This window comes from Rhinopithecus roxellana, chromosome 5 (genome assembly GCF_007565055.1).
Source record: "Rhinopithecus roxellana isolate Shanxi Qingling chromosome 5, ASM756505v1, whole genome shotgun sequence".
Classification (NCBI taxonomy): Eukaryota; Metazoa; Chordata; class Mammalia; order Primates; family Cercopithecidae; genus Rhinopithecus; species Rhinopithecus roxellana.
In genome coordinates, this window is record NC_044553.1 from 120459273 (window position 1) to 120487249 (window position 27977).

The 27977-nt window shown below is 46.7% G+C and overlaps 1 protein-coding gene across 3 annotated transcripts; it reads left to right on the plus strand.

Annotated features, from left to right (window-relative positions):
- The first annotated feature begins 2833 nt into the window (after positions 1-2833).
- Positions 2834-27205, plus strand: VPS33B (VPS33B late endosome and lysosome associated). Of its 3 annotated transcripts, none has more exons than XM_030931360.1 (23): positions 2834-3299; positions 7593-7673; positions 8411-8472; positions 11262-11311; positions 11838-11905; positions 15807-15852; positions 17671-17765; positions 18066-18170; positions 18570-18666; positions 18887-18964; positions 19170-19243; positions 19531-19617; positions 19796-19886; positions 20124-20198; positions 20461-20525; positions 20647-20701; positions 22437-22483; positions 23386-23518; positions 24097-24170; positions 25288-25389; positions 25904-25979; positions 26086-26202; positions 26827-27205. In XM_030931360.1, exons 1-23 carry the CDS (start codon positions 3204-3206, stop codon positions 26904-26906), a joined length of 1854 nt encoding a protein of 617 aa, XP_030787220.1. In that variant the 5' UTR covers positions 2834-3203; the 3' UTR covers positions 26907-27205. The 3 variants fall into 3 exon arrangements, with proteins under 3 accessions (XP_030787220.1, XP_030787222.1, XP_030787221.1); XM_030931361.1 differs by having other exon boundaries at positions 2850-3299; positions 8371-8472; XM_030931362.1 differs by lacking the exon at positions 8411-8472.
- The last annotated feature ends 772 nt before the right edge of the window (positions 27206-27977 follow it).

A 27977-nucleotide genomic window follows, 5' to 3' on the forward strand; every position in this document is an offset into this window, starting at 1 on the left:
GAGCCGAGATCACACCATTGCACTCCAGCCTGGGTGACAGAGCGAGACTCCGTCTCAAAAAAAAAAAAAAAAGTTATGGAAAAAACTTATGAAAAAAAAGTTATAGGATTAAAAAAAAGTCATGGGATAAAAATAAAAGTAAGGCTGGGTGCGGTGGCTCACGCCTGTAAGCCCAGCACTTTGGGAGGCTGAGGCAGGCGGATCACCTGAGGTGAGGATTTGAGACCAGCTTGGCCAACATGAAGAAACCTCATCTCTACCAAAAATACAAAAATTAGCCAGGAGTGGTGGCGCATGCCTGTAACCCCAGCTGCTCCAGAGGCTGAGGCAAGAGAATCGCATGAACCTAGGAGGTAGAAGTTGTAGTTAGCCAAGATTGCACCACTGCCCTTCAGCCTGGGCAACAGAGTGAGACTCCAGGGGTAAAAAAAGGAGTGTCATGTAATGCTTCACTCATCTTCTTTAAACGGCAGTGGGAGTAAATCCCACCACTTTAGGGCAACCTCCATCTCTTACTGCAGCCAAGATTCAATCTAAGGGGGTTAGTGGGAAGAAAGGCTCAGCATAAAATACTATATGAACTCTCAAAGTCCAGTGTGAGCACAGCGTGTTTTTTGTTTTTTGCTTAACCTTGTATTATATAGCTTTTCAAACATAGAAAAGTAGGGAGAAGCTCAGCAAGGTGGCATATGACTGTATTCCAGCTATCTGGGGGGCTGAGGCGGGAGGATCACTTGAGCCCAGGAGCTCCAGGCTGCTGTAAGCTATGACTATGCCACTGCACTCCAACCTGGGCAACAGAGCAACACTCCATCTCTAAATAAATAAGTAGAATACTAAAATGCAATAAACCCCCATGTACCCATCAGCTTTAACAATTAACAAATGGCCAATAATTTTTTAATTTTTTTATAGACGTGGGGGTCTTGCTATGTTGCCTAGGCTGGTCTTGAACTCCTGGGCTCAAGCAATCCACCTGCCTCGGTCTCCTCAAGTGCTGGGATTACAGGCGTGAGCCACCGTGCCTGGCCCAGTCTTTTTCCTGAGTGTTCCTACATCTCTCCCTGGGTTATTTTAAAGCAAATCCCAAACATATTTTAGCATTTTTTTATTTTTTAAGAGACAGATCGGGCCAGGCATGGTGGCTCGCGCCTATAATCCCAGTACTTTGGTAGGCCAAGGCGGGCAGATCACCTGAGGTTGGGAGTTCGAGACCAGCCTGACCAACATGGAGAAACCCCGTCTCTACTAAAAATACAAAATTAGCCGGGCGCATGGCGCATGCCTGTAATCCCAGCTACTCAGGAGGCTGCAGCAGGAGAATCACTTGAACCTGGAGGTGGAGGTTGCAGTGAGCTGAGATTGTGCCATTGCACTCCAGCCTGGGCAACAAGAGCAAAACTCCATCTCAAAGAAAAAGAAAAAAGAAAAAAAAGAAACGGTGTCTCACTTTGTTGTCCAGGCTGGGGTGCTGTAGCATGATCATAGCTCACTGCAGCCTCAAACTCCTGGGCTCACGTGATCCCCCTGCCTCAGCCTCCCAAGTATCAAGATTAAAGATGCCCACCACCACGTCTGGCTATTTTTTACGTGTTGTAGTTGACCAATCTCATCTCAAACTCCCAGCTCAAGCAACTCCCGCCCCCAGCCCCGCCCCACCACCTGGACTTCCCAAAGTGGTGGGAATTACAGACACGAACTCCTGGCCAAATTATTTCATCTGTAAAAACTTCAGTATGTATCTCTAAGAGATAAGGACTTGTTTTTAACAGAAATACAAGCCTGTATAACATAGAAATACAAAAAAAAAAAAAAAAAAATGACAACATAGAAATACAATACCTGACCGGAGGCTGTGGCTCACGCCTATAATCCCAGCACTTTGGGAGGCCGAGGCAGGCGGATCACTTAAGGTCAGGAGTTCGAGATCAGCCTGGCCAACATAGCGAAACCCAGTTTCTGCCAAAATTACAAAAATTAGCCAGGAATGGTGGCACGCGCCGTAATTCCAGCCTACTCAGGAGACTGAGGCAGGAGAATCGCTTGAACCTAGTGCTGGGGGTGGGGGAGGGGGGTGGCGCGAAGCTTGCAGTGAGCCGAGATCCTCCACTAGGCAAAAGGGCGAGACTCTGTCTGGAAAAAAAAATGAAAAGAAAAGAAATACAATACCTGAAAAGTTTTAGTAATTCCTTAAATCAGTTTTCTTTCAATTATTATCCGAAGAAGATCCACACATTGAAACATTTAGTTGATATATCTCTTAAATCTCTTTTATTCTGAAGTGTTTCCCCCTCCCACATTTCCCCCTTTGCCATTTTTTTGAATAAGACAGATCATTTGTCCCACATAATTTCCTACATTTTGGATATGGTTGATTTCATACCTACGATGTCTTAACATATTCCTGCTAATCTCTACATAGCCTATAAACTGGTAGTCAGATCTTGAGGCTTGATTAGGTAGGTGATGCTCTGTATTTCCTATGCATATCACCAGGAAATGACATAAGGATATGACTGATCAGAGTTCAGGTATTGTTAGCCTGATGCATCTATTATGTCTTTTTTCTTTTCTTTTTTTCTTTTTTTTTTTTTTTCTTTTTTTTTTTTTTTTTTTAAGGCAAGGTCTAGCTTTGTTGCCCAGGCTGGGGTGCAGTAGCACGATCGCAGTTCACTGCAATCTCCGCCTCCCTGACTCCAGCGATTCTCCCACCTCAGCCTTTTGAGTGTTGGGACCCCAGGCGCTGCCACCTAATTAATAGACGCGTTGCCTGTGATTTTTAAATGTCCCTTTCAAGACGCCGTCCCCTTCCTGGTACGCGAAGCGCTGGGAACGAAAGGGACTTCCGGGAGATCTAGGAAGCCGCTTCTCTTTCTGGCAGGAGGCGGGGTTCTCCCCGTACGCTGCGGAGTCTCTGCGGGGTGTAGACCGGAATCCTGCTGACGGGCTGAGCGGATCTGGGAGGGAGGGTCAGGACACGGTGGCTGCAGGTCTGAGACAAGGCTGCTCCGCGGTAGTAGCTCTCTTGCCTGGAGGTGGCCATTCATTCCTGGAGTGCTGCTGAGGAGGGAGGGCACCTCTGGGGTCTTTGGAAGTCGGTGCCCAGGCCTGAAGGATAGACCCCTTGCGCTTCCCCTGGGCTGCGGCAGGCCTTCTCAGAGCGAAGCGTGTCCTTCCACCCCGCGGCGCAGGTCACCGCTGCCATGGCTTTTCCCCATCGGCCAGACGCCCCTGAGCTGCCTGATTTCTCCATGCTCAAGAGGCTAGCTCGAGACCAGCTCATCTATCTGCTGGAGCAGGTCAGTGCTCGCCTGGCGACTTTATCGGATCTACAGTTTAGCACTCATTGGATGCACATTGCTTCGTTGCCGTGCCCCTTTTATCTTGTTCTTGGCCCCTGGTATTTCCTTGGAGCTTCCCCAGCAGGTCCAGAATGAATCCAGGGAGTAGTAAGAGCTGTTTGGAACCTGGCCAGAGAGTTAATGGAAATCAGCCCCCAACCCCCATACAGGCAAGGGAGACACTATTAGTGCCAGGCATCCCTAGGGATGGAAAGATGGTTAAGACATATTTGCCATTAGGGATCCTACCACTCCAGCAGGAGCTGTGTGAAGCACAAATTATCACACACAGGTGGTAAATGAGTGATAGAGTAGTGTACCCGAAGAGTTCAGAATAAGTGATCATTTCTAGCTGGGGTGATGATCTAGGAGCTTCAAGGAGGTGAGTGTGAATAATAAGCTTATTTTCTTTGGAGACTAAGCATGCTCCAGGCAGATAGATTGGTAGGAGCAAAGTTGACAAACCAGGGAAAGACAAGGCATGTACAGGGAAGACAGCCATCAGCAGTTACACAGTAGCCACTGACGATTTTTTTTTTTTTTTCCATTTGTGGCATGAGACAATACTTGATGATGATTCTAATAGTGATGTGTGTGGTGGGGTAAATGGGCAACAAGAAGGCCAGTTAGGAGACCGTAGATTAGACAAGTAATAAAGGCCCACACAAAACTGGTAGCAATGGGAATGAAGGGAAATGATGGATTTTTAAGTTATGGTGAAAGAAAACTCAAAGACTTACTGATTGGTTATAAAGGTTGAGGAGAAGCAAAAATGAGTGAGATTTTTAACCTGGTTATTAGGAAAATAGTACTGCTACTGTGATTTTAATGGATTACTTGTGTAATCATTTAGTTATTCATTTTATGTCTGTATTCCTCATTAGATTGGAAGGTGGGCAGGGATCACGTTTGTTTTGGTCAACACTACCCAGTGAGTACCTAGCTTAGAGTCAAGCACACACCATATGCTTAATAAATATTTATTGTATGAACATTGAATAGAAGTGAGAAAAATAATTAGAAAAAGGAACAGGTTTGGTGGGGGAAGTTGATTTGTTTGGGTTTGGATGGGGGAAGTTAAGATGCCAGTGAGAAATACAGCTTGTAACATCCAGCAGATAGAAATGTGGAACTGCAGCTCCATTGTGAGGACTGGAAGGAAGATGGATCAAGACGAGAACTGCAGGGCATCTTGGACCAGATTTTATTTCTATTTAATTTTACTTATTTATTTTTTTTGAGACAGAGTCTCACTCCGTTGCCCAGGCTGGAGTGCAGTGGCGCAATCTTGGCTCACTGCAACCTCCACGTCCCGGGTTCAGGCGATTCTTCTGCTTCAGCCTCCTGAGTAGCTGGGATTACAAGCGCGCACTGGCCAATTAGCCCACCTGGCTAATTTTTGTATTTTTAGTAGAGACAGAGTTTCAGCATGTTGGCCAGGCTGGTCTCGAACTCCTGACTTCAGGTGATCTGCCCGTCTCGGCCTCCCAAAGTGCTGGGATTATAGGCATGAGCCACTGCACCCAGCCTATTTCTCTTTTATACTTAGTGCTTGCACAGTGACATGCACATAAAAGACTTGCAACAAATGTCTGAAGAATTGAAAAGAGGTGCTAGTTAAAGCTGCTAGTTCAGGTGAGATCAAGTAGAGGAGATCAAGGAGAGAAACTTGAACCTACTGTGTTATTCAGCATGGCCAAAGTGGATTTCCAGGCAATAATGTCCTCTCCTAACTAACTTCTGACTTAATTTTTGTTAATGTGCATTGCTAGTCAGGCTTGAAATATCAGAATCATCTTTGCCTCTCCTTCACCCTGATACTTAACTGAACCAGTTGCTGAGTTCCATGTATACTTCTTTACACATAACTTTTTTATGGTGATTATCAAATAACACTTGCACATTATAGAAAATGTAAGAAGATCAAGGAAAGTAAAAAGAAAAAAAAATTACTTATGGCCCTACCATAAGTTATAAGCACTGTTAACACTGTTAATTTCTTTGAAGTATTTTAAAAAATTATATTAGGCTGGGCGCAGTGGCTCACGCCTGTAATCCCAGTACTTTGGGAGGCCGAGGCGGGCAGATCACCTGAGGTCGGGAGTTCGAGACCAGCCTGACCAACATGGAGAACTCCCATCTCTACTAAAAATACAAAATTAGCTGGGCATGGTGGTGCATGCTTGTAATCCCGGCTACTTGGGAGGCTGAGGCAGGAGAATTGCTTGAACCCAGGAGGTGGAGGTTGGGGTGAGCCAAGATCACGCCATTGCACTCCAGCCTGGGCAACAAGAGTGAAACTCCATCTCAAAAAAAAAAAAAAAAAAAAAACCAACATTATATTACACATTCCATGTATCTCTTAATCTATTTTTGCTCATACCACCACCAGCCTAAATCAGGCCCTCTTTCATTGCCGCATGCTTGGGCTTCCTGGATGGTTTCATTAACTCCCTAAGTGGACTCCCTGCCTCCAGTTTCTCCAGTCTTCAGATTCATTAACATTTCCAGCTGACTGGAATGCTTCAATGCACAAAAGTTTTATTTTTCCTGTTAATTAAAGGATCAAGGTCACACTCCCCAAAGCTGGCATTTGGAGCCCTTCCTGCTCAATCCTAGCCAACTATTTCGGTCTATTTTTCACCATTCACCTACCTCAAGATTTCCTACCCTCTGTTGACCATTTTGGGTTTGGGAAACTAAAAAATAAATAAACATTTAAAAAGCCCAAACGTGGTGGCTCATACCTGTAATCCCAACACTTGGGGAGGCTAAGGCAGGTGGATCACCTGAGGTCAGGGGTTCAAGAACACCCTGGCCAACATGGCTACTAAAAATACAAAAATTAGCCAGGTGTGGTGGCATGCACCTGTAATCCCCGCTACTTGGGAGGCTGAGGCAGGAGAATTGCTTGAACCTGGGAGGCAGAGGTTGCAGTGAGCTGAGATCCTGCCACTGCACTCCAGCCTGGACAACAGAGCAAGACTGTCTTTAAAAAAAAAAAAAAAAAAAACAACAGACTGGTAGCGGTAGCTCACGCCTGTAATCCCAGCACTTTGGGAGGCTGAGGCAGGTGGATCACGAGGTCAGGAGTTCAAGACCAGCCTGGCCAAGATGGTGAAATGCTATCTCGACTAAAAATACAAAAATTAGCCAGGTGTGGTGGCGGGCACCTGTAATCTCAGCTACTCGGGAGGCTGAGGCAGAGAATTGCTGGAATCCAGGAGCCGGAGGTTGCAGTGAGCCGAGATCACACCACTGCACTCTAGCCTGGGTGTCAGAGGGAGACTTCATCTCAAAAAACAAACAAAACAAAACAACAAATAAGATTAAAAATAAATAAATAAAAAATTTCCTGCCCTCTATACTGTTGACCTTTTGGACTGGATCATTCTTTGTGGTGGGGGCTGGCCTGTGCATTGTTGGATATCTCGCAGCATCCCTGGCCTCTACCCATGAGATGCCAGTAAAACCCCTACCCTGAGTCAGATAACCAAAAATGTGTCTGGATATTGCCATACGTCCCTCAGAGGGCAAAATCGTCCCCTGACCACACAGCCTATGTTCTCTTTCTGATTTTTGCTGGACTGCCCTCTTCAAACATCCGTGTCAACATCCTACCCATTCATAAAGGCCTGGTTGAGAGGAATCTCCCAATGACTTTCCGCTCCCTGTCACTAACTGTGACCTCTCCTTCCTCTGAACAGACATTGGGATCTGTGTCAGGAGTGGTGGTGTAGAAATCGTATGACAGGGATTGTGGGGTGGGGGAGTGGAAGGGTGATGGGGTGAGGATTGTCCTGGGTTTGCTAAGTTTTCTGCAGTGAGCATGCGCTATTTTATTTTGTACTTAGGAGAAAAATGCAAGGTGGGGTTCTGTTGTGTTTGGCTTTGTTCAGCAGGAGAGCAGGGGTGGTTGGGAGCCAGAGTGGAGGAGGCAGCAGAGAAGGGGAGTGAAATGCAGACCAAGGTCACAGGTGAGCAGAAGGGTTGAGTGACAAGGAGTTAACCTGAGAAAGAAGGTGGGATGTCTTCTTCCCGCTGGTACAGAAAACAAGAAGGCAAAACAGGTAAATATACAGAAAAGTGTCAACTGTGGATACAGATAATAAATAAGGTGCTGGGCTAGACGATGCTTAGTGCCCTCCCACCTCAGAGATTATGCTTCTGTTAGATGGGTGGCTAGGCTAGTTCTCAAGTGAGGAAGCTCGTGTGACCTTTGAGTGACCCAACATATTGTGTCTCCTTCAGCTTCCTGGAAAAAAGGATTTATTCATTGAGGCAGATCTCATGAGCCCTTTGGATCGAATTGCCAATGTCTCCATTCTGAAGGTACCATCCCTTTCCCCTGGGGGTCATGCCCCTCTTTCCTCTTTGAGCAGTTTTTCTTTTGATGAACAATACAAATTACTGAAGAGTGACTACCGTTGTAGGGCAAACATAGGGTAGCTTAATTGGGTGGAAAAGGGAGATCGATGCTGTTGTTCATATTTTTTTGTTTTGTATTTTTTTGAGGAGGGAGATGAAGTCTCTCTCCGTCGCCCAGGCTGGAATACAGTGCAATGGCACAGTCACAGCTCACTGCAGTCTTGACCTCCTGGACTCAGGCGATCCTCCTGCCTCAGCTTCCCAAGTAGCTGGGACCACAGGCATGTGCCACTATACCTGGTTAATTTTTAAATTTAAATTTGTTATTTATTTTTCTGAGTCTGTTTGCTACGGAATATATGACTTTTTTTTTTTTTTTAATTTTGTAGAGATGAAGTCTTGTTATGTTACCCAGGCTGATCTCAAACTCCTGGGTTCAAGTGATCCTCCTGCCTTGGCCTCCCAACATGGCTGGGATTACAGGCCTGAGCCACCGCACCTGGCCCATACTGTTTTTATTTCATTTTTGGTTTTCCTATTGACAGCTTGAGGAAAGTTCAGTGGGATGGTTGTCAGGGGAGCAGTTTGATTCCTAGAATTAGCATAATTAGGAAGCCCTCAAGAAGTCCCCTATCTTCGTATCACCCTTTGTGCTTTTCAGGCACTCTTATGTCCATTGTCTTATTGGATTCTCTCTGTAGCAACACGAAGTAGACAAGCTATACAAGGTGGAGAACAAGCCAGCCCTCAGCTCCAGTGAACAGTGAGTGTCTGGGAGAGTCTGTCCCTACTCCAAGCTGGAGGAGGTCCCTAGGGGCACATTTGCCTTTCATCTGTCCTTGCTGAGATATATGGTTCACCTCCCTGAACTTTACAATTTCATAGCTAGGTTACTCTTCTGTAGTTTTGTTTTGTTTTGTTTTGTTTTGTTTTGTTTTGTTGTTTTGTTTTGTTGTCTGTAGTTTCCTTTCCGTGGTTTCTTGTCCTCTTCCCTCTCTAATTTATATTACAGTCTATAACCAGATTGGCTAATCTTTCAAAATTATTTTCATCGTGCTCTTCTCAAGAACCTGCAAGGCAGCCGGGTGCAGCAACTCACGCCTGTAATCCCAGCACTTTGGGAGGCCGAGGTGGGCGGATCTTCTGAGGTCAGGAGATAGAGACCAGCCTGGCCAACAGGGTGTAACTCCATCTCTACTAAAAATACAAAAATTAGCCTGGTGTGGTGGCGTGTGCCTGTAATCCCAGCTACTCGGGAGGCTGAGCCAGGTGAATCACTTGAACCCGGGAGGCGGATGAGTTGCAGTGAGCCAAGAGCACGCCACTGCACTCCAGACTGGGTGACAAAGCAAGACTCCATCTCAAAAAGAAAAAAGAAAAAAAAAAAAAATAGAATCTGCAAGGCCTCTCATTACTTGCTGAAGATTGTCTACATGAATTGTCATAGACTCCAAGGCTGTCTGCAGCGTGGCCTCCCACATTACCTTGTCTCTCGTGTGTCCCCTTCAAGCCTCTGTTGAGTTGTGCTTCCACCTGCCTCTCAGTTCTGTGCCTGTGCCTTCACCTTTTTCATCACTCCATTCGCTCTGCCTGAAATTCTCTCCTGTCCTCACTGCTCCTATAAAGAATGTCCGCCAGGCGCTGTGGCTCACGCCTGTAATCCCAGCACTTTGGGAGGCCAAGACGGGCGGATCATCAGGTCAGGAGATCAAGACCATCCTGGCTAACACGGTGAAACCCCGTCTCTACTAAAAATACAAAAAATTAGCCAGGTGTTGTGGCGGGCGCCTGTAGTCCCAGCTACTCGGAAGGTTGAGGCAGGAGAATGGCGTGAACCCGGGAGGCGGAGCTTGCAATGAGCCGAGATCGCGCCACTGCACTCCAGCCTGGGCAACAGAGCCAGACTAAGTCTCAAAAATAAAAAAAATTTAAAAAAAAGAATGTCCATCATTCAGAGCCCAGCCACCTCCTCCATGAAGCTCTCTGTTGCCGTTCCAGTCCAGGGTGATTTTCTCCTCTGGATTTCCGTGGCATTTTGTATTTATCCTGTTCACTCGGCCTGTAGTCATGTATAGCTGTTGCCTTGATTTTAAAGTGTTTCTGAAACTTAATGTACACATTTTCTTAGAAGATAAAATTCTCCTGGATACATGGAGAATATATCCATGGACCCCAGTTTGAAAAACATTATTTTCTATTACTTTCTTACATTTTTAAATTTTTTAAATTAAATTTATTTATTTTCAGAGACAGAGTCTCACTCTGTTGCACAGGCTGGAGTATAGTGGTGCAATCATAGCTCACTGCAGCCTTGAGCTCCTGGGCTCAAGGGATCCTCCTACCTCAGCCTCCTGAGTAACTGGGATTACAAGTGTGCACCACTGCGTCCGCCTGTAGTTTTATTTTATTTTTTGAGTAGGAGTCTAACTCTGTCACCCAGGTTGGAGTGCAGTGGTGGGATCTCAGCTCACTGCAACCTCCGCCTCCCAGGTTCAAGCAATTTTCCTGCCTCAGCCTCCCAAGTAGCTGTGATTACAGGCACCTGCCACCATGCCCAGCTAATTTTTATATTTTTAGTAGAGATAGGGTTTCTGTATGTTGGCCAGGCTGGTCTTGAACTCTTGACCTCAGGTGATCCGCCCACCTCGGCCTCCCAAAATGCTGGGATTATAGGCATGCACCACCTCGCCAGGCCTTTATAGTTCTTGTATTTTATTTTACGATTATTATTATTTATTTTTATTTTATTTTATTTTATTTTTTTTGAGACAGAGTTTAGCTCTTGTCATCCAGGCTGGAGAACAATGACACAATCTGGGCTCACTGCAACCTCCGCCTCCCGGGTTCAAGTGATTCTCTTGCCTCAGCCTCCTGAGTAGCTGGGATTACAGGCATGTACCACCATGCCCAGCCAATTTTTGTATTTTTTAGTAGAGACAGGGTTTCTCTATGTTGGCCAGGCTGGTCTCAAACTCCTTACCTCAGGTCATCCGCCTCTGCCTCCCGGAGTGCTGGGATTATAGGTGTGAGCCACTGGTCCCAGCCTACTTTTATTATTTTTAATAGAGATGAGGTCTCACTGTGTTGCTGAGGCTAGTTTCGAACTCCTGAGCTCAAGCAATCTGCCCACCTTGGCCTCCCAGAGTGTTAGGATTACAGGTGTGAGCCACAATGCCCAGCCTTTATTTTTCACTGGCAAATAATAATTGTATATTTTTATGGGGTATTCTTGTATTGTTTTTCGGCACTGACTGTTAATATACTCCATATATGCACCTTTTTTTGCCCACTGGATTGTAAGTTATTTGAGAACAGCAATTTTTGGGTCCACTATAGGGCCAGTAATGTACCCAGCTCATCACATTCTACCCATTGTGTTGAGAGTATCTTCTGTGGTTGGTGTATAGTGGACCAAGAGAATGGTATAGCTTTGGCTAGGATGAGAGCTGTAGGGCAAATGGCAAAAAAGTTGGTATTGTTTCAGTTTCTTCTAAGTTGCTATCCAACTTGATAATTTTTCTTCACTGTTTTTTTTTTCTTTCTCTCTCATAGATTGTGCTTCTTGGTCAGACCCCGCATCAAGAATATGCGATACATTGCCAGTGAGTGTGCCATGGTACTATGTGTGACTGTGGGAAACGGTGGGCAAGATCTAAGGGCTTTGGCCATAAGGACCCTCTAATAAGAAAATAATTGTTTGAGTTGGCTGTAGCACTTGTGAAGGATATCTGCTTCCCTGCTTCTTTTTTGTTGTTGTCATTTTTTTTTTTTTTTTTTTTGAGATGGAGTTTTACTCTTGTTGCCCAGTCTGGAGCACAATGGCGTGATCTGGGCTCACTGCAACCTCCACCTCTCGGGTTCAAGCGATTCTCCTGCCTCAGCCTCCTGAGTAGCTGTGACTACAGGTGCCCACCACCAGACTGGGCTAATTTTTTATGTTTTTAGTAGAGACGGGATTTCACCACGTTGGCCAGGCTGGTCGCAAACTCCTGACCTCAGGTGATCCACCCGCTTTGGCCTTTCAAAGTGCTGGGATTACAGGCGTGAGCCACCGTGCCCGGCAGCTTCCCTGCTTCTAGTGTAACAGATGGCTCATGGCTTGCTGGGCTGCATTCCTTCTCTCTGTAGGTCTTGTCAATGCTGACAAATTGGCTGGCAGAACTCGCAAATACAAAGTGATCTTCAGCCCTCAAAAGGTGAGTTTGAATCCTGGAGGAAGTGGGATAAGGTAGAACAGGACTGAGGACCAGGCAGGGGTAAGGGGCCAACAGCACTACCTCCCTGTCTCAGTTCGTTTTCTGTTGCTGTAACAGAATGCCTGAGACTAGGTAATTTATAATGAACAGAAATTTATTTAGCTCATGGTCTGAGGAGGTAGTGAAATCCAAGAGTGTGAGGCTGGCATCTGGCGAGGGTCATCCCATGGCAGAAGGGTGGAAGGTAGAAGCCAGCACATGAGACCAAGAGGCACCCAGGGGCTGGACTTGCCTTATAGCAACCCCCTCCTGCCATAAGGACATTAATCCATTCATGAGGACTCCTCCCTTACGACCCAATCACCTGTTTTTAGGCTGCACCTCCCAACACTGTTGCCCTGGGGATTCAGTTTCCATTGCACTCCCTCAAAGCAAATTATGTATGATTGAACAAAATACCTGTCACTGTCTTTTCATTTACATATCTTCAATTGTTTAGCAGAGGGTCTGCCAGCATACTGTCCCAAATAAAGTGTTGTGGAATTGTGTGAGGAGGCCTCTACGTAGATTTTTTTAAATGAAAAGCTTCACACTTGCGAGGTAGAACCTGCTCTGTATCCCTTACACAAACTCTAGTATAGTAATGGTGCCCAATGTTACGGCTTTCCAATGACTTTCTCCCTGTATCTCTCTTTAATAATAAATTAGATAAATCATCAACCCCCTCCTCCCATCCCCTATGCTTATAGGGATGTGACTGGGCTGCCCCTAGGTTACTAGAACCATGCCACCATGTATTGGAAAAGCCTTTTCTTGCACAGGAAAGGAGCCTTAGAGACTGTTTTACTCCACCCCAACTTTGAGCAGCTGAGGGAACTGAAGCCCATGCTCACACAGTGAGTTAGCATAGCCAGGCTAGAGCTCTTCTATCTTTAACTCAATAATTGCAGTACATATTTGGAGGTCCATCATAGTCTGTCCATTTCTTGATTCCATTGAGCTCCCCTCTCACCTCTGCATTAGCTACATTCATCCTCAATCCCAGTGATTGGGAGGAATGACGTTCCAGGCCTTTACCTTGCCAACCATAGGCCTATAAAGCTACAGCAAGTAGTGCATGCATACTTAGAGAAGGTAGAAACTAGACTAGGAAGAACAGGAATTTATTCCTTTTCAATCTTTCTAAGAAAATTCTAGAGAAAATAGAAGCAGTAACTAAGGACTGAAGCCTCTGAAACCAGGCTGTCGGGATAAAATCCACCCTTGAGGCCTTATTACCTGTGTGGTCTTGGGTTAGGTACTAAGCTGTTCCGTGTCTTGGTTTTCTCATCTGGAAGACAGAGCTGATAATAGTACCTATCTCTTAATTTAAGTGAGATGACTTTGAGTCTCTGTTGAAATAAGAAATCAAGTGGGACCCTAGGCTTAATATTGTTTTCTCCTTCTGTAAAAGGAATAAGAGGAAAGAACAAGTGACCTTCCTTTGAATGTCACCTGAAGATTGATAGCACAATCTTACAAATATTTATCTTAAGATAATATGCTTAGGAATACAAACATGTGAAGTATTATTACCAGGGCAAGAAATTATTGAGTAGGACAACCACTCAGAATTATAGGTACTTTTGAATGCTATTAAAAGAGTCATAGCAATAATTTCTAGTTCTTGGACCCTTACAAAACCATTTCTTTTTTTTTTTCAAATTATGCTTCCAAGGACAGATTTGTTGTTTTGTTTTGTTTTGTTTTGTTTTGTTTTGTTTTGTTTTTGGAGACAGTGTCTTGCTCTGTCACCCAGGCTGGAATGCAGTGCTGCAGTCTTGGCTTACTGCAACCTCCGCCTCCCAGGTTCAAGCAGTTCTCCTGCCTCAGCCTCCCGAGTAGCTGGGACTACAAGTGTGCACCACCATGCCTGGCTAATTTTTTGTATTTTTAATGGAGGTTCGGTTTTGCCATATTGCCCAGGCTGGTCTCGAACTCCTGAGCTCAGGCAATCCACCCACCTCTGCCTCCCAAAGTGCTAGGATTACAGGCATGAGCCACTGCGCCTGGCCAAGGACACATTTGTATTAATAGGGAATAATCCTACAAGTTAAAATAATCCTCCAAGTCTCTATATTACACAGAAAAACAAAATTGGTATTTTTATGAGTGTTCTCCACTTAACACCTTATCTAATCGAATTATTTGACCTAATTTTATATTAGGAGGCATCTCTCTCTCTCTTCTTTGAGACTCCTTTGTTAATTATGAAGATTGGCAGTTTTCAGACCTGGCTCTGAATTCCATTACTTACCACTAAAAGTTAAAAGCAGGCCTGTAGATTTCAGTTTTCCTGGTAGAAATGAGTGAGGGTTCTTCTGTGTAACAGTAAAACAAGGAGCACATAGCATTGATCTACATCTCACAGAGCTAGTATGAAGATGAAGACAAGTGATTCTTGTAAAACACGAAGAATAATGCCTAATCCATTTTAAGGGCTTACAACATTAGCTGTTAATAGTGTCATCTTATTATCAGATGTGAGTGCCCTCAGCATTCTTTCTTATTACTTTCAAATATTCACCCTTTCCCCACTTACCTCAAAGGAGGAAGAGATCGTGGCCTTTTCCCTTCGAAGATGAGCTGTTCCATGCCAGTTCTTGACCCCGTTTCTGCTTTCCTTCTCCATTATCTTGCTTTACCAGGTAGACTTTCTCTTCTGCCTTCACCCATGTCTATCCCTTCTAAACAATGTCCCCCATTTCATCTCTTCTCAGGACTCCCCCTTCTTTCATGGCCAGGCTTCTGTGAAGACTGTTCTACTGTCACTGCTTCTGCTTCCTTATCTCTACCTTCATCGTTTCATCAAGTCTCCCTCAGGTCTCTGTTGTCAGATCCACTGGTGTCTATTTAATGTTAATCCTACTTAACTTCCCTGGCATTTGACACTGTTGCCCACCCTTCCTTGCAACTCTGACCTTTTCTGCCTTGACTATTGCTGTTTTCTCCTGCCCCTACCTCTCTGAGTGTTCTTTCTCAGTCTTCTCTGCCAGGTCCTGTACTCTGGCCCCCTTTCATCTTGGTGTTCCCTAGGGTCCTGTCCTTAGCTCTCCTCTGTGTGTTCTTTTCTCTTGGACAGACCATCTACTTTTTTATTTATTTATTTGAGATAGGGTCTCACTCTGTTGCCCAGGCTGGAGTGCAGTGGCACAATCTTGGCTCACTGCAGCCTTGACCTCTTGGGCTCAAATGATCCTCCCACCTCAGCCTCCTGAGTAGCTGGGACTACAGGCACGCACCACCATGCCCGGCTAATTTTTCATTGTTTGGTAGAGATGGGGTCTCTACCTTGTTGCCCAAGCTGGTCTAGAACTTCTGGACTCAAGCGATTCACCTGCCTCGGCCTTCCGAAGTTATGGGATTATAGGAGTGAGCCACTGCACCCAGCCACATCATCCACTTTAAATACAGGGTATATGCTACTTAATCCCAAGTCCTTGTCTGTGACTCCAGAGGTCCCGTGGGCATGTCCTCAACAGAACTTACTCTCCCTTGTACAGATCGTTTGCTCCCATCTGCTCCTCCACAATTTCCAGAGCACTTCATGCCGTTGCTCTCATCTCTGCCTGTACAACTTACCTTTCGAAGACAGCTGAATTCCTTCTCCTTTGTAAAGTTCTTCCATTCGCTTGTGAGATAAGAAACAATTTACTCAAACATAAATTAAATGGATGAGAAAGAAATGAAGTGCTGGGCTGGATGATTCTAATGGTCCTTTCTAGATCTAAGAGTCTGGGTTCTCTTTTCTTTCACTGGGTTCAGTAATTATTGTCCTCATCAGTGACCCCAGAGGAACTGCAGAGAAATGGAGAGAACAGAGAAGAAGGTGGTTACTAATCAATTTCCTTTTCTCTTTCAGTTTTATGCATGTGAGATGGTGCTTGAGGAAGAGGGAATCTATGGAGGTGAGAGGAGATGAATGTGAGTGGAAAGGGAGAGAGAACATACAGAAGAAAAAACTGTTGTTGTTCTCCACCCCCCAGCTCTTTCTTTTCCTAGTCTTATTCCTGTTAGTGTAGCAGGAGGAGAGGTTCCTGAAAATGGGAATGGGAACAGGACCACAAATTAGAACACTACTCGGGGCTGGGCGCGGTGGCTCATGCCTGTAATCCCAGCACTTTGGGAGGCCTGAGGTCAGGAGTTCGAGATCAGCCCAGGTAACATGGTGAAACCCCATCTCTACTAAAAATACAATAATTAACTGCGTGTGGTGGTGCACACCTGTAATTCCAGCTTACTCAGGAGGCTGATGGCAGGAGAATTGCTTGAACGCAGGAGGCAGAGGTTGCAGTGAGCCGAGATCACGCCATTGCACTCGAGCCTGGGCGACAAGAGTGAGACTCAGTCTCATAAATAGGCAGACAGACAGATAGATAGACAGATAGATAGATAGATAGATAGATAGATAGATAGATAGATAGATAGACAGACAGACAGACAGACAGAACGAACACTATTGGGGTAGTATGAAAGTAATACCAGGGCTTAGAGTTGGAAATGACCAACCACTCTTTTCTCACCTTCCAAGGCTTCCACAGGAAAAACTGGGCCTCCCCTGTGTGCATTTCTCAGGCTATTCTCCACACAGCCCAAACCTGATCACAGCACTCCTTGCTGGAAATCTGGCAGCAGCTCAAAATAAAGCCCAGAATCCCCAACATGCCTCCTATCCCTTGCACAGTCTGGCCCCTCCTGTCCCATTAGCCTCATTGTGTGCTACTTCCTTCTCTTGACTCACCACCCTCCAGCCAGAGGGATTTTGCCCATGATTTTCCAGGTGCCCAGGATGTTCTCCATCCTACAGCTTTTTGCCTTCCCAAGTCTTTGGCAAATTCTAAGCTTAATTTTCTCTTTTTGAGGGAAGTCTTTCCTACACCCCTAGTTGTGGTTACAGCCCTTTAATATATGGTGCTCGCAGCTTGCTGTTTGACCTCTTTGGAGCACAACCGTGATTTAACAGTTTGTGTCATAATTTGTCTGGTGTGTCTCCCCCACTAGACTGTAAGCTCCAGAAGGTTGGGAACATGTCTATTTTGCTCACTGCTGTATCTCTGGTGTTCATATAGTCCTGCATGTAGGCAGCTTTCAGTGAATATTTGCTGAATAATGAATGAGCAAGCTGGGCATGGTGGCTCACGCCTGTAATCCCAGCACTTTGGGAGGCTGAGGCGGGCGGATCACCAGAGGTCAGAAGTTTGAGAGCAGCCTGGCCAACATGGCAAAACACTCTCTCTGCCAAAAATACAAAAATTAGCTGGGCGTGGTGGCGCATGCCTGTAATCCCAGCTACTTGGGAGGCTGAGGCAGGAGAATTGCTGGAACTCAGGAGGTGGAGGTTGCAGTGAGCCGAGATCTCACCATTGTACTCCAGCCTAGATGATGAGAGCTAAACTCAGTCTCTAAAGAAAGAATGAATGAATGAATGAATGAATGAATGAGTGAATGAACGTTTTCTTGGCACTTTTGGTCAGCCCTCTAGTAAAAACCCATCACTTACCATATTGTGTTACAGGCTGCTGTGGTCACATCTCCTTTCCTTATCAGACTGTGAGCTCCTTAAGGGCAGGGACTGTGTCTTATTCTTCTTTGAGCCTCCATTGCTTAATGCCGTACTGGCGTGTGGCAGGCACTCAAATATTTATTGCATGATTGTGGCAGACCTTCCCTCTTAACGTGGAGCTAAGTACCTTCTACAGGGAGGCTGATGCTCTGTGTCCCCACAGATGTGAGCTGTGATGAATGGGCCTTCTCTTTGCTGCCTCTTGATGTGGATCTGCTGAGCATGGAACTACCAGAATTTTTCAGGGATTACTTTCTGGTAAGTGCAGAGGCCCTTGGGTCTTGGCATCAGGGGATGGAGACACATGTGGGATGCAGAGGGCTAGAAATACCAATGTAACCTTTGTCCAACTCAAGTAATTTATCACGAGTGATAGTGATATAGTGATTGAGTGCTACAGATTGGTCTTTGCGGGACTTCCTATGGAGCCAATGAAAATGAACCTTTCAAGCATCCCCCAGACCCTGCCACCCTGCTCCAGGGCTTCTAGGGCTAACCACTTTCCAAAGGGTCCTATTGGGTTGATTCATATCTCTATGACTTGTGTGGTCCCTGCAGGAAGGAGATCAGCGTTGGATCAACACTGTGGCTCAGGCCTTACACCTTCTCAGCACTCTCTATGGACCCTTTCCAAACTGCTATGGAATTGGCAGATGCGCCAAGGTAAGAGCACTAGCAGTACTGTTGTCCCGGCAGACCCTGTTTCCCCTGTTGTGTACCCACGTGAGGTTATCCAAGGGTATCTGTGATATAAGGTGTATTCTTTGCTTTCGTTGTTCTGGAATGGATCCTCAGAGAGGAGAACTTATGTGGCTAACAGAGAGGCAAAAGCCAGGGTCTCCTGGATGGCATTCCTAAATCTCTTTTCATTTTGGGGACAGAGTAACACATCTGCTCACCAGTATGAAGAGTGTCGTGGAAGGATAGACACAGATGGGAGTAGATAGGGCCATATTGTGAATAATGAGCTCCTGTCTCGGGGACAAGAGGAAGTATCACATGGAAGGGGTTGGCTGCAGTAGGGACCTGGACACAGACTGAGAATGTTTTGGGCCCTGGCAGATGGCATATGAATTGTGGAGGAACCTGGAGGAGGAGGAGGATGGCGAAACCAAGGGCCGAAGGCCAGAGATTGGACATATCTTTCTCTTGGACAGAGGTAAATTATGCCCAGCGCTCCTGTCATCTTTCGGCCTTAGAAGACATGGGAATATGGAAAGCGTGGTGGCAAAGTTAAAATCCTAAGGTTAGGGCTATGAATCCCAGCTTTGAGGAGCATGGGTCCTTGGCCCTATGGAAAGTGTCAAAGCTGCCCTTGAGCATGCTGTGTAGAAGGCTGGGTCAGAGAGAACCTTCATGGTCAGGGATCTCTGTTTCAGATGTGGACTTTGTGACAGCGCTTTGCTCCCAAGTGGTTTACGAGGGCCTAGTAGATGACACCTTCCGCATCAAGTGTGGTAAGTGCCATGGTCCTCTGCATCTTGGCAAGATGGATGTGGTCATCAGCCTTGGCACCTCCCACATGGCAGGGCTTGTGGGAGAGACCCAGACCCTGAATGAACTGCTGGCTTCCAAATAGTTTGAGGACCTTTATGGCAGTTCAGGGAAGGGTAGGAGAAGTCCTTATTGGAGATCCTAATAACTGTCCCTCTGCTCTCAAAGGGAGTGTCGACTTTGGCCCAGAAGTCACATCCTCTGACAAGAGCCTGAAGGTGCTACTCAATGCCGAGGACAAGGTGAGGGTGTGGGTGCTAGCAATGGGCCCCCCTAGGGCCACTGCTTATACCAGGCTGTGGGCCCCAGCTCTGCGAGGGGAGGCTGAGTCTGTGGGAGAGAGGGTTTCCCCACCAGTTAAGAGCATACCCCAGAGCACGGAGTAGGCATTTGATATGGACTCATGGATCCCAGCTGAGCTTTGTTTGTATTTCTGCCAGAACACCTGAGCACCCTTCCTGTGCTGTCATTCTACTGCTAAGTGATGGTTCTGATAGAGTAAGTTGTTCCTGTCTTACTCCCCTCACAGGTGTTTAATGAGATTCGGAATGAGCACTTCTCCAATGTCTTTGGCTTCTTGAGCCAGAAGGCCCGGAACTTGCAGGCCCAGTATGATGTGAGGCTCCAAGCCCTGGTCCTCTGTTTTGTTCCCTCAGTGGCTTCCCAAGGCTGCTGCTTCTTCTAATATTATGACAGGTTCCCTGTCCTTTCTCATGGATGGATGACAACTGAGGGAGGGTGGTGGTTTCTCATGTCTGAGGTTGGGGGGTTAACCTTTGGGAATTTTCCCACAGCGCCGGAGAGGCATGGACATTAAGCAGATGAAGAATTTCGTGTCCCAGGAGCTCAAGGGCCTGAAACAGGAGCACCGCCTGCTGAGTCTCCGTAGGTTTCAGCTTGAGGGGCGTGAGGGGAAGTGACTGTATCCCTCCGGGGAAGGCTCCCGAGTACCGTTACCCCAAGGAGGAGGTCCCTGTTCATCTGACGCATATGATCTTATTTGGTGTAAAGTGGGAAGAAGTGCTTTTGGATTTTGCCTTAAGAGGTTTTTATTCTTCTGGACAATAAAGGGGCATCTTTCTAGAAACAGGAATATGTCAGCTCCCTTTATCCAACCTGCAGATATTGGGGCCTGTGAATCCATCATGAAGAAGAAAACCAAGCAGGATTTCCAGGAGCTAATCAAGACTGAGCATGGTAACTGCCACAGCCTTGCTGTGCTACTGCCCACACTTCTACTTCCCCAGCTCCCAGCCCCATCCCACCCTTAAAAGATTTTCTCTGGCTCTTTCCAGCTGACACTGGCTATGTGGAATGCTGTTTCCTGCTAGAAGTCCTGGGGGGTCCCTTAACCCACCCCAAGGATGGAGAAAGAGATGGGGAGACAGACATCTGTTAGCATAGATGGCAACAGCTGAGCTGGTCCCCCAGTAACAGGCTCTCCTCTGATTTCTCACAGCACTGCTAGAGGGGTTCAACATCCGGGAGAGCACCAGCTACATCGAGGAACACATAGACCGGCAGGTGCGCAGGTGGAGGGCTGCGGGGGCCAAGAATGGCGTTTGGGGGGGGTCAGCCTTAAGCAGAAGGAAAAGAATATGTGTTGTGAAGCCTCAGTCCTCCTTGAGTCTTTCTTCCTATGCAGGTGTCGCCTATAGAAAGCCTGCGCCTCATGTGCCTTTTGTCCATCACTGAGAATGGTGAGCCCAAAAGACTAAAGATGAGAATGTCAGATTGAGAAACTATGTCTTAGGGACAGAAGAAGTGATTTTGAAAGGCTAAGGCAAATGTCTTAGCAAACAGAATGTTTCCCTGTAATTTCATGGGTTCTTTTTTGTTTGGGGTGAATGATCACCAGGACACAGGGTAATTTATTGTTTTAGCCCTAAGTGGGACCACATCCAGGCCACCCTAGAGCCCTGTCATATCTTAGGACTGCAGGGGTGTAGAGCTGAGTGGCGTTTCTCTCATCACTCCATCTGTCCTTATTTTCAATAAGATAAAGATACATTCCAGGAAAAAGGGACAGCAAGTTAATTTCATGAACATTTATTTTATTTATTTATTTTTTTGAGATAGAGTCTCGCTCTGTCACCCAGGCTGGAGTGCAGTGGTGCGATCTCGGCTCATCACAACCCCCACCTCGTGGGTTCAAGTGATTCTCCTGCCTCAGCCTCCTGAGTAGCTGGGACTACAGGTGTGCACCACCACGCCCAGCTAGTTTTCATGAACATTTCTAAAATCCCAGATTCTGTAATCTTCGTGGCAACTTGTTTTCACTGTTGAAGTCTTGCAGTTGGTGAATATTCTTGAAGGTTGCCTTCTTTTTCTTTTTCTTCCTTTTCTTTTTTTTTTTTTTAAGACAGAGTCTTGCTCTGTTGCCCAGGCTGGAGTGCAATGGCACGATCTCGGCTCACTGCAACCTCTGGCTCCTGGGTTCAAGCGATTTCTCACCTCAGCCTCTCGAGTAGCTGGGACTACAGGTGCACGCCATCACACCAGGCTAATTTTTGTATTTTTAATAGAGACGGAGTTTTGTTATGTTGGCCAGGCTGGTCTGGAACTCCTGACCTCAGGTGATCCACCTGCCTCAGCTTCCCTAAGTTCTGGGATTACAGGAGTGAGCTACTGTGCCCGGCCGAAGGTTGCTTTTTACCCAGAGAAGTATTTTGCTTATTCTAAATCTCATTTACTATAGTTAGAATCCCAGTTATTCTTACCTCGATGGAGAAAAACATATAAGACCATGCTTTTGGAACTCATTTGAACACTTTTCCTATTTCTCAATAGTTGTGAAGCTGTTCCTAGTAGAACTGCCCCTTAGCCAGGAAGAAATGCATGAGTCTGCCAGGTGCAGTGGCTTATGCCTGTAATCCCAGCACTTTGGGAGGCCAAGGCAGGTGGATCTCAAGATCAGGAGTTGGAGACCAGCCTGACCAACATGGTGAAACCCTGTCTCTACTAAAAATACAACAATTAGCCAGGTGTGGTGGTGCATGCCTGTAATCCCAGCTACTCAGGAGGCTGAGGCAGGAGAATGGCTTGAACCCAGGAGGTGGAGGTTGCAGTGAGCCAAGATCGCGCTCCAGCCTGGGTGACAAAGCAAGACTTCATCTCAAATAAATAAATAAATAAATGAGTCATCACTTCTCCCTCCTGCTGCATCCTCCCCACATCCCACTAGGATCACCATTAGTTCCAGTGTCCCCTCCTCAGCACCCTTCTGTTTCACAGGTCTTCTTGGGAGCTCCCAGACCTAGGCTTTATCTTTCAGTAAGCAAGCTTAAAATTTGAACCAAGTGTATGCTCTACAGGGTTAACACTTACTGAATCCTTCCTCCTGAAGAAGGCATTCTTTGCTGGTTCATCTGTACATTTTAGGGTTCCTCTGCCGGCCTCTTTCTCATGCACCTGTCTTATTTTCTTCACGCTTAGGTTTGATCCCCAAGGATTACCGATCTCTGAAAACACAGTATCTGCAGGTAAGGCCTGGAGAATGTATTCTTGAGGGAACTTGGTGGAGGGCAGTTACTGGGCATTTTTGAAAGAGGCAAAAGAAGTGGCCCCTTTCCTGCCTCCATTACCCTCCTGTTTCCATTCAGGCCTCCCTCTTAGAGCTACTAGGGAGAGTCACCTTTCACCATGCCTCTTTGCCCTTTACCCTTGTTTCACCCCATACACTGACGGCGCATGCCCAGTGCTGAGAATTTAATTTAAACATTTCAGCGCTGGCCCCAGAGGTGAGTTCTTACTCCTGGGAGTCTCTCTCATTTTAGCACCGTGTGAGGCATCGATTCAGCTTTCCTTCCGGGTACTTCTCAAGTCTTACTTCATCCAGGAAGCCTTTCCCATACATCCATAGGTCTCTAAAGTCTCATGCTGCTTTTTATTCTTCTTCGTTTGGTGTTTAATTATTTCTTTTTCTTTTTTTTTTTTTTTTTGAGACGATGTCTCGCTCTGTCGCCCAAGCTGGAGTGCAGTGGCGCAATCTCGGCTCACTGCAACCTTTGCCTGCCAGGTTCAAGCAGTTCTCTGCCTTAGCCTCCTGAGGAGCTGAGACTACAGGCACGAGCCACCATGCCCAGCTAATTTTTGTGTTTTTAGTAGAGACAGGGTTTCATCATGTTGGCCAGGCTGGTCTCAAACTCCTGACCTCAAGTATCTGCCTGCCCTGGTCTCTCAAAGTGCTGGGATTACAGGCATGAGCCACCACTCCCAGCCCTGTCTGGTTATTTCTGATGTGAAAATTTATCTCAGCTAAGTGTGAGCTCCTTCACACTGCAGCAGAGGCTACATAGTCCTTCTCTCCCTCACCTCTGTAGTGCCTGACAGTGCTAGATGCTCTTTGGACACTCAGTAAATAGTCTAATTGCATCTTCTTCAGAGCTATGGCCCTGAACACCTGCTAACCTTCTCCAATCTGCGACGAGCTGGGCTCCTAACGGAGCAGGCCCCCGGGGACACCCTCACAGCCGTGGAGAGTAAAGTGAGCAAGCTGGTGACCGACAAGGCTGCAGGTAAGCAGGGAGCACAGGTGACCCCTACTCCAGCTGTTGTCCTGACTTCTCTCAACAGGCAGCATGCTGGGAGGGACAGAATGAATTGGAGAAGGTGGACTGATTCCTTCCTGTTAATGTCATTACTATTATTACTACTACGTCTGCCAGTAAGAGCGGTTTCCACATAGTGAACACTTACCATGTGCTGAGCCCTTTAGTTTCTCATTGAATCCTCACAAAGACTCTGTGAGGTAAATTTGCTCATCCTCATTTTATGAATGATGAAACTGAGGCTTAGAGAATTAAGTGATTTGTCCCAGGTCCCTTAGTTAGTAAGTTAGGTCAGTTTAACTCCAAAGCACATACCAATAAACTTGGGTTACCCTGTGGATTGCATTTAGTAGAGACCTAGTACCCTGTAGGAGGGGGAAGACTGTGGGTGGGGAGAAGGGTGGGAGTTCCAGGGAACTGTAGTTGAACAGCTTCCGAGAGTTTTTGGATGTGATTGGTGCTGTCGTGTCCTGAATGGTGTTGTCCGTGGCAGTGTCATGAATCCATAGACCTTAGGTGAAACCTGACACAGATTTCTTCCCCAGGAAAGATTACTGATGCTTTCAGTTCTCTGGCCAAGAGGAGCAATTTTCGTGCCATCAGCAAAAAGCTGAATTTGGTATGTGGAACAGGGATGGTTAGGGGAGACGGTGGGTTCATTCCATTGTGGGGTACTTTTTTTTTTTTTTTTTTTTTGAGATGGAGTCTTGCTCTGTTGCCCAGGCTGGAGTGCAGTGGCACAATCTCAGCTCACTGCAACCTCTGCCTCCCAGGTTCAAGTGATTCTCCTGCCTCAGCCTCCTGAGGGATTACAGGCATGCGCCACCACACCCAGCTAATTTTTGTATTTTTAGTAGAGACAGGGTTTCACCATGTTGGCCAACTTCTGACCCCAGAAGTTCTGGTCTCGAACTTCTGACCTCAGGTGATCCACCCACCTCGGCCTCCCAAAGTGCTAGGATTAAAGGCGTGAGCCACTGTGCCCAGCCCATTGTGGAGTACTTTGAATCCACAAAAACCTTTTTGTCATTTCATGTGTATAAAGATTCTTCTGTTTGGTAGCCTTATAGCATGGTAGACTCATTCATGTAATCAACATGTAACAAGCACCTGCCAATGCCAGAGAATATTCTAAGTGCTGCTTCAGTGACAACCATATCCCATGTCTCTTAAGGACAGGGAAAGGAGAACCTGTCCCTCCAGCCCGTTCACTCTGGAATGCATGGGAACTCATTCCAGAGAACTGGCAGTTGCTGAACAGAAACTGCTATCTTCTGTTATGGATTCTCTTTTCAGGGCTATTGCTGGTTCTCTCTTTTGTTGAAATAAGAATTGTTCTTTGGGCTATGCCACTTTATCTGACCCTTTAAAGTGTTAGGGAGCTGAGCTGTCACTTGCCTAATGAAGTCCCTTTGTCTTTTTTTTTTTTTTTTTTTGAGACGGAGTCTCCCTCAGTCGCCCAGGCTGGAGTGCAGTGGTGCGATCTCGGCTCACTGCAAGCTCCACCTCCTGGGTTCACACCGTTCTCCTGCCTTAGCCTCCCAAAGAGCTGGGACTACAGGCGCCCGCAGCCACGCCCGGCTAATTTTTTGCATTTTTAGTAGAGATGGGGTTTCACCGTGTTAGCCAGGATGGTCTCGATCTCCTGACCTCATGATTCACCCACCTCGGCCTCCCAAAGTGCTGGGATTACAGGCGTGAGCCACCGCACCCGGCCAAGTCCCTTTGTCTTATAGATCCCACGTGTGGATGGCGAGTATGATCTGAAAGTGCCCCGAGACATGGCTTACGTCTTCAGTGGTGCTTATGTGCCCTTGAGCTGCCGAATCATTGAGCAGGTGAGAGCATATTACTCTTGCTCCCATTCATATTTCATTCTCTCTGCTTTCTCTTGGTCCCTAGCCTGTCTTGACTTTTTTTTTTTTCTTTGAGAAATGGAGTCTCGCTCTGTCACCCAGGCTGGAGTGCAGTGGCGCGATCTCAGCTCACTGCAACCTCCGCCTCCTGGATGTAAGTGATTCTCCTGCCTCAGCTTCCCAAGTAGCTGGGACTACAGGCATATGCCACTGCACCCAGCTAATTTTTGTATTTTTAGTAGAGATGGGGTTTCATATAGACGAGGCCAACTATATGTTGGCCAGGGTGGTCTCGAACTCCTGACCTCAGGTGATCGCCCCGCCTCAAACTCCTAAAGTGTTGGGATTACAGGCGTGAGCCACCACACCTGGCCCTGTCTCAACTTTTTGCTACTTGAGTAATGAGCAAGAAATGTGACAGTCTGGCTGCTGTGCCCTTCCTTTCCTAAGCCTGATATTGTCTGTAGCCTTAAAAACAGTGCTTATACCTTCACAGGTGTTAGAGCGGCGAAGCTGGCAGGGCCTTGATGAGGTGGTACGGCTGCTCAACTGCAGTGACTTTGCATTTACAGGTATGTGGCATCAACAGTGGGGTAGGCTGGCAGTGAGAGGTGGGCTGGATGCACCACTCAGGACTAGCATGTCAGGGAAGAGCTGAATCTGGCCTGATCCTCACAGACATGACTAAGGAAGACAAGGCTTCCAGTGAGTCCCTGCGCCTCATCCTGGTGGTGTTCTTGGGTGGTTGCACATTCTCTGAGATCTCAGCCCTCCGGTTCCTGGGCAGAGAGAAAGGTAAGAGAGAGCAGAAAGGTGAGAATTGGCCTGTATTGTATCTGGGCAACAAAGTGTTGGCTGGGCGCAGTGGCTCATGCCTGTAATCTCAACACTCTGGGAGGCCGAGGCGGGCAGATCACCTGAGGTTAGGAGTTCGAGACTAGCCTGACTAACATGGTGAAACCCCATCTCTATTAAAAATACAAAAATTAGCCAGGCATGGTGGTGGGTACCTGTAATCCTAGCTACTCAGGAGGCTGAGGTAGGAGAATTGCTTGAACCTGGGAGGTGGAGGTTACAATGAGCCGAGATGGCGCCATTGCACTCCAGCCTGGACAACAAGAGCAAAACTCCGTCTCAAGAAAAAAAAGAAAAACAAACACTCAAAGTGTCCTGCATAGGAATAGTTTTCTCCTGGCCTCGGAGTACAATTTGCCATAGCCTTACTGTGGGCTGCTATAGCAGGGAGCCCAGTAATACCAGGCGTAGAAAGCAGTGGTGCCCAAGGGTATGGCACTCACGTCTCTGTCTATAAACCGGTGCTCTGATCCCATGGGGACTATGGAAATGGAGGGGCTCTGTGGTTATCGTTGGGGCCTAAGATCTGCGCTGTCTCTTCTGCTGCTGCATTTGACTCCTTAGGCTACAGGTTCATTTTCCTGACAACAGCAGTCACAAACAGTGCTCGTCTTATGGAGGCTATGAGTGAGGTGAAAGCCTGATGTTTTTCCCGGCCAGCGTTGACATCCTCCCTGAACACATTCCTCAGTGGGAGGCAGGCATCTGGCACCCAGCTGTTATAACCAAGTGTCTACCAACTACCTGCTACGAGCCGGGAGCATGGAACATGTTGGGATTTAGAGAACATATCTGAGAAGACAGTTCACTTCCTGCTCCCAGGATATTTCTCTTTTCTGTTTATGAAGTACAACCCATGCTGCTAAGATACAAGCAGGAAGAGGTATCCTTTGCTAAATCCTGTTTGAATATCATTGTAAATAAAGCCTCTGCTCTCAGATGTCATATGTTTGTTGTTCTGTACATGCACTTCCATCTTTATTAGTGAAAGTCCATTGGAGCTTTCTACAGGGGCTTCCTATGCTTCTTGGCCTGGACTTTGTAGTGGCCTGGTCTGGTTCTTCCCTGTAAAAGTCACTCGACCATTCTGTACCTGAGTTTCCTCAACCATAAAATGAGGGGGATGGATGAGGTGACCAGCAAGCATGTTTCCAATTCTAAAATGTTGTGATTCATTACATTTTTGAGAAAATGACTTTGTTGTTTTAACTTAAGGAGGCACTTCAATTTTAAGTGTTTTGTTTCTTATTGCAAAATGAAAGACTGTGTGCCATTAGAGCCTATTTCAGGCATCAGCAAACAGTGCTCCTATAAATGTACCAGCACCCTCCTCATTGCTGATGCTAGTATCCTTTCTCCCTCTCTATTTACCTTTCAAAAATGATGAAATATAGGCCAGGTGCTGTGGCTCATGCCTGTAATCACTGTACTTTTGGAGGCCAAGGCAAGAGGAAAGCTTGAACCCCAGAGTTTGAGACCAGCCTTGGCCGGGCGCGGTGGCTCACGCCTGTAATCCCCGCACTTTGGGAGGCCGAGGCGGGCGGATCACAAGGTCAGGAGATCGAGACCATCCTGGCTAACATGGTGAAACCCCGTCTCTACTAAAAATACAAAAAACTAGCCGGGCGACGTGGCGGGCGCCTGTAGTCCCAGCTACTTGGGAGGCTGAGGCAGGAGAATGGCGTGAACCCGGGAGGCGGAGCTTGCAGTGAGCT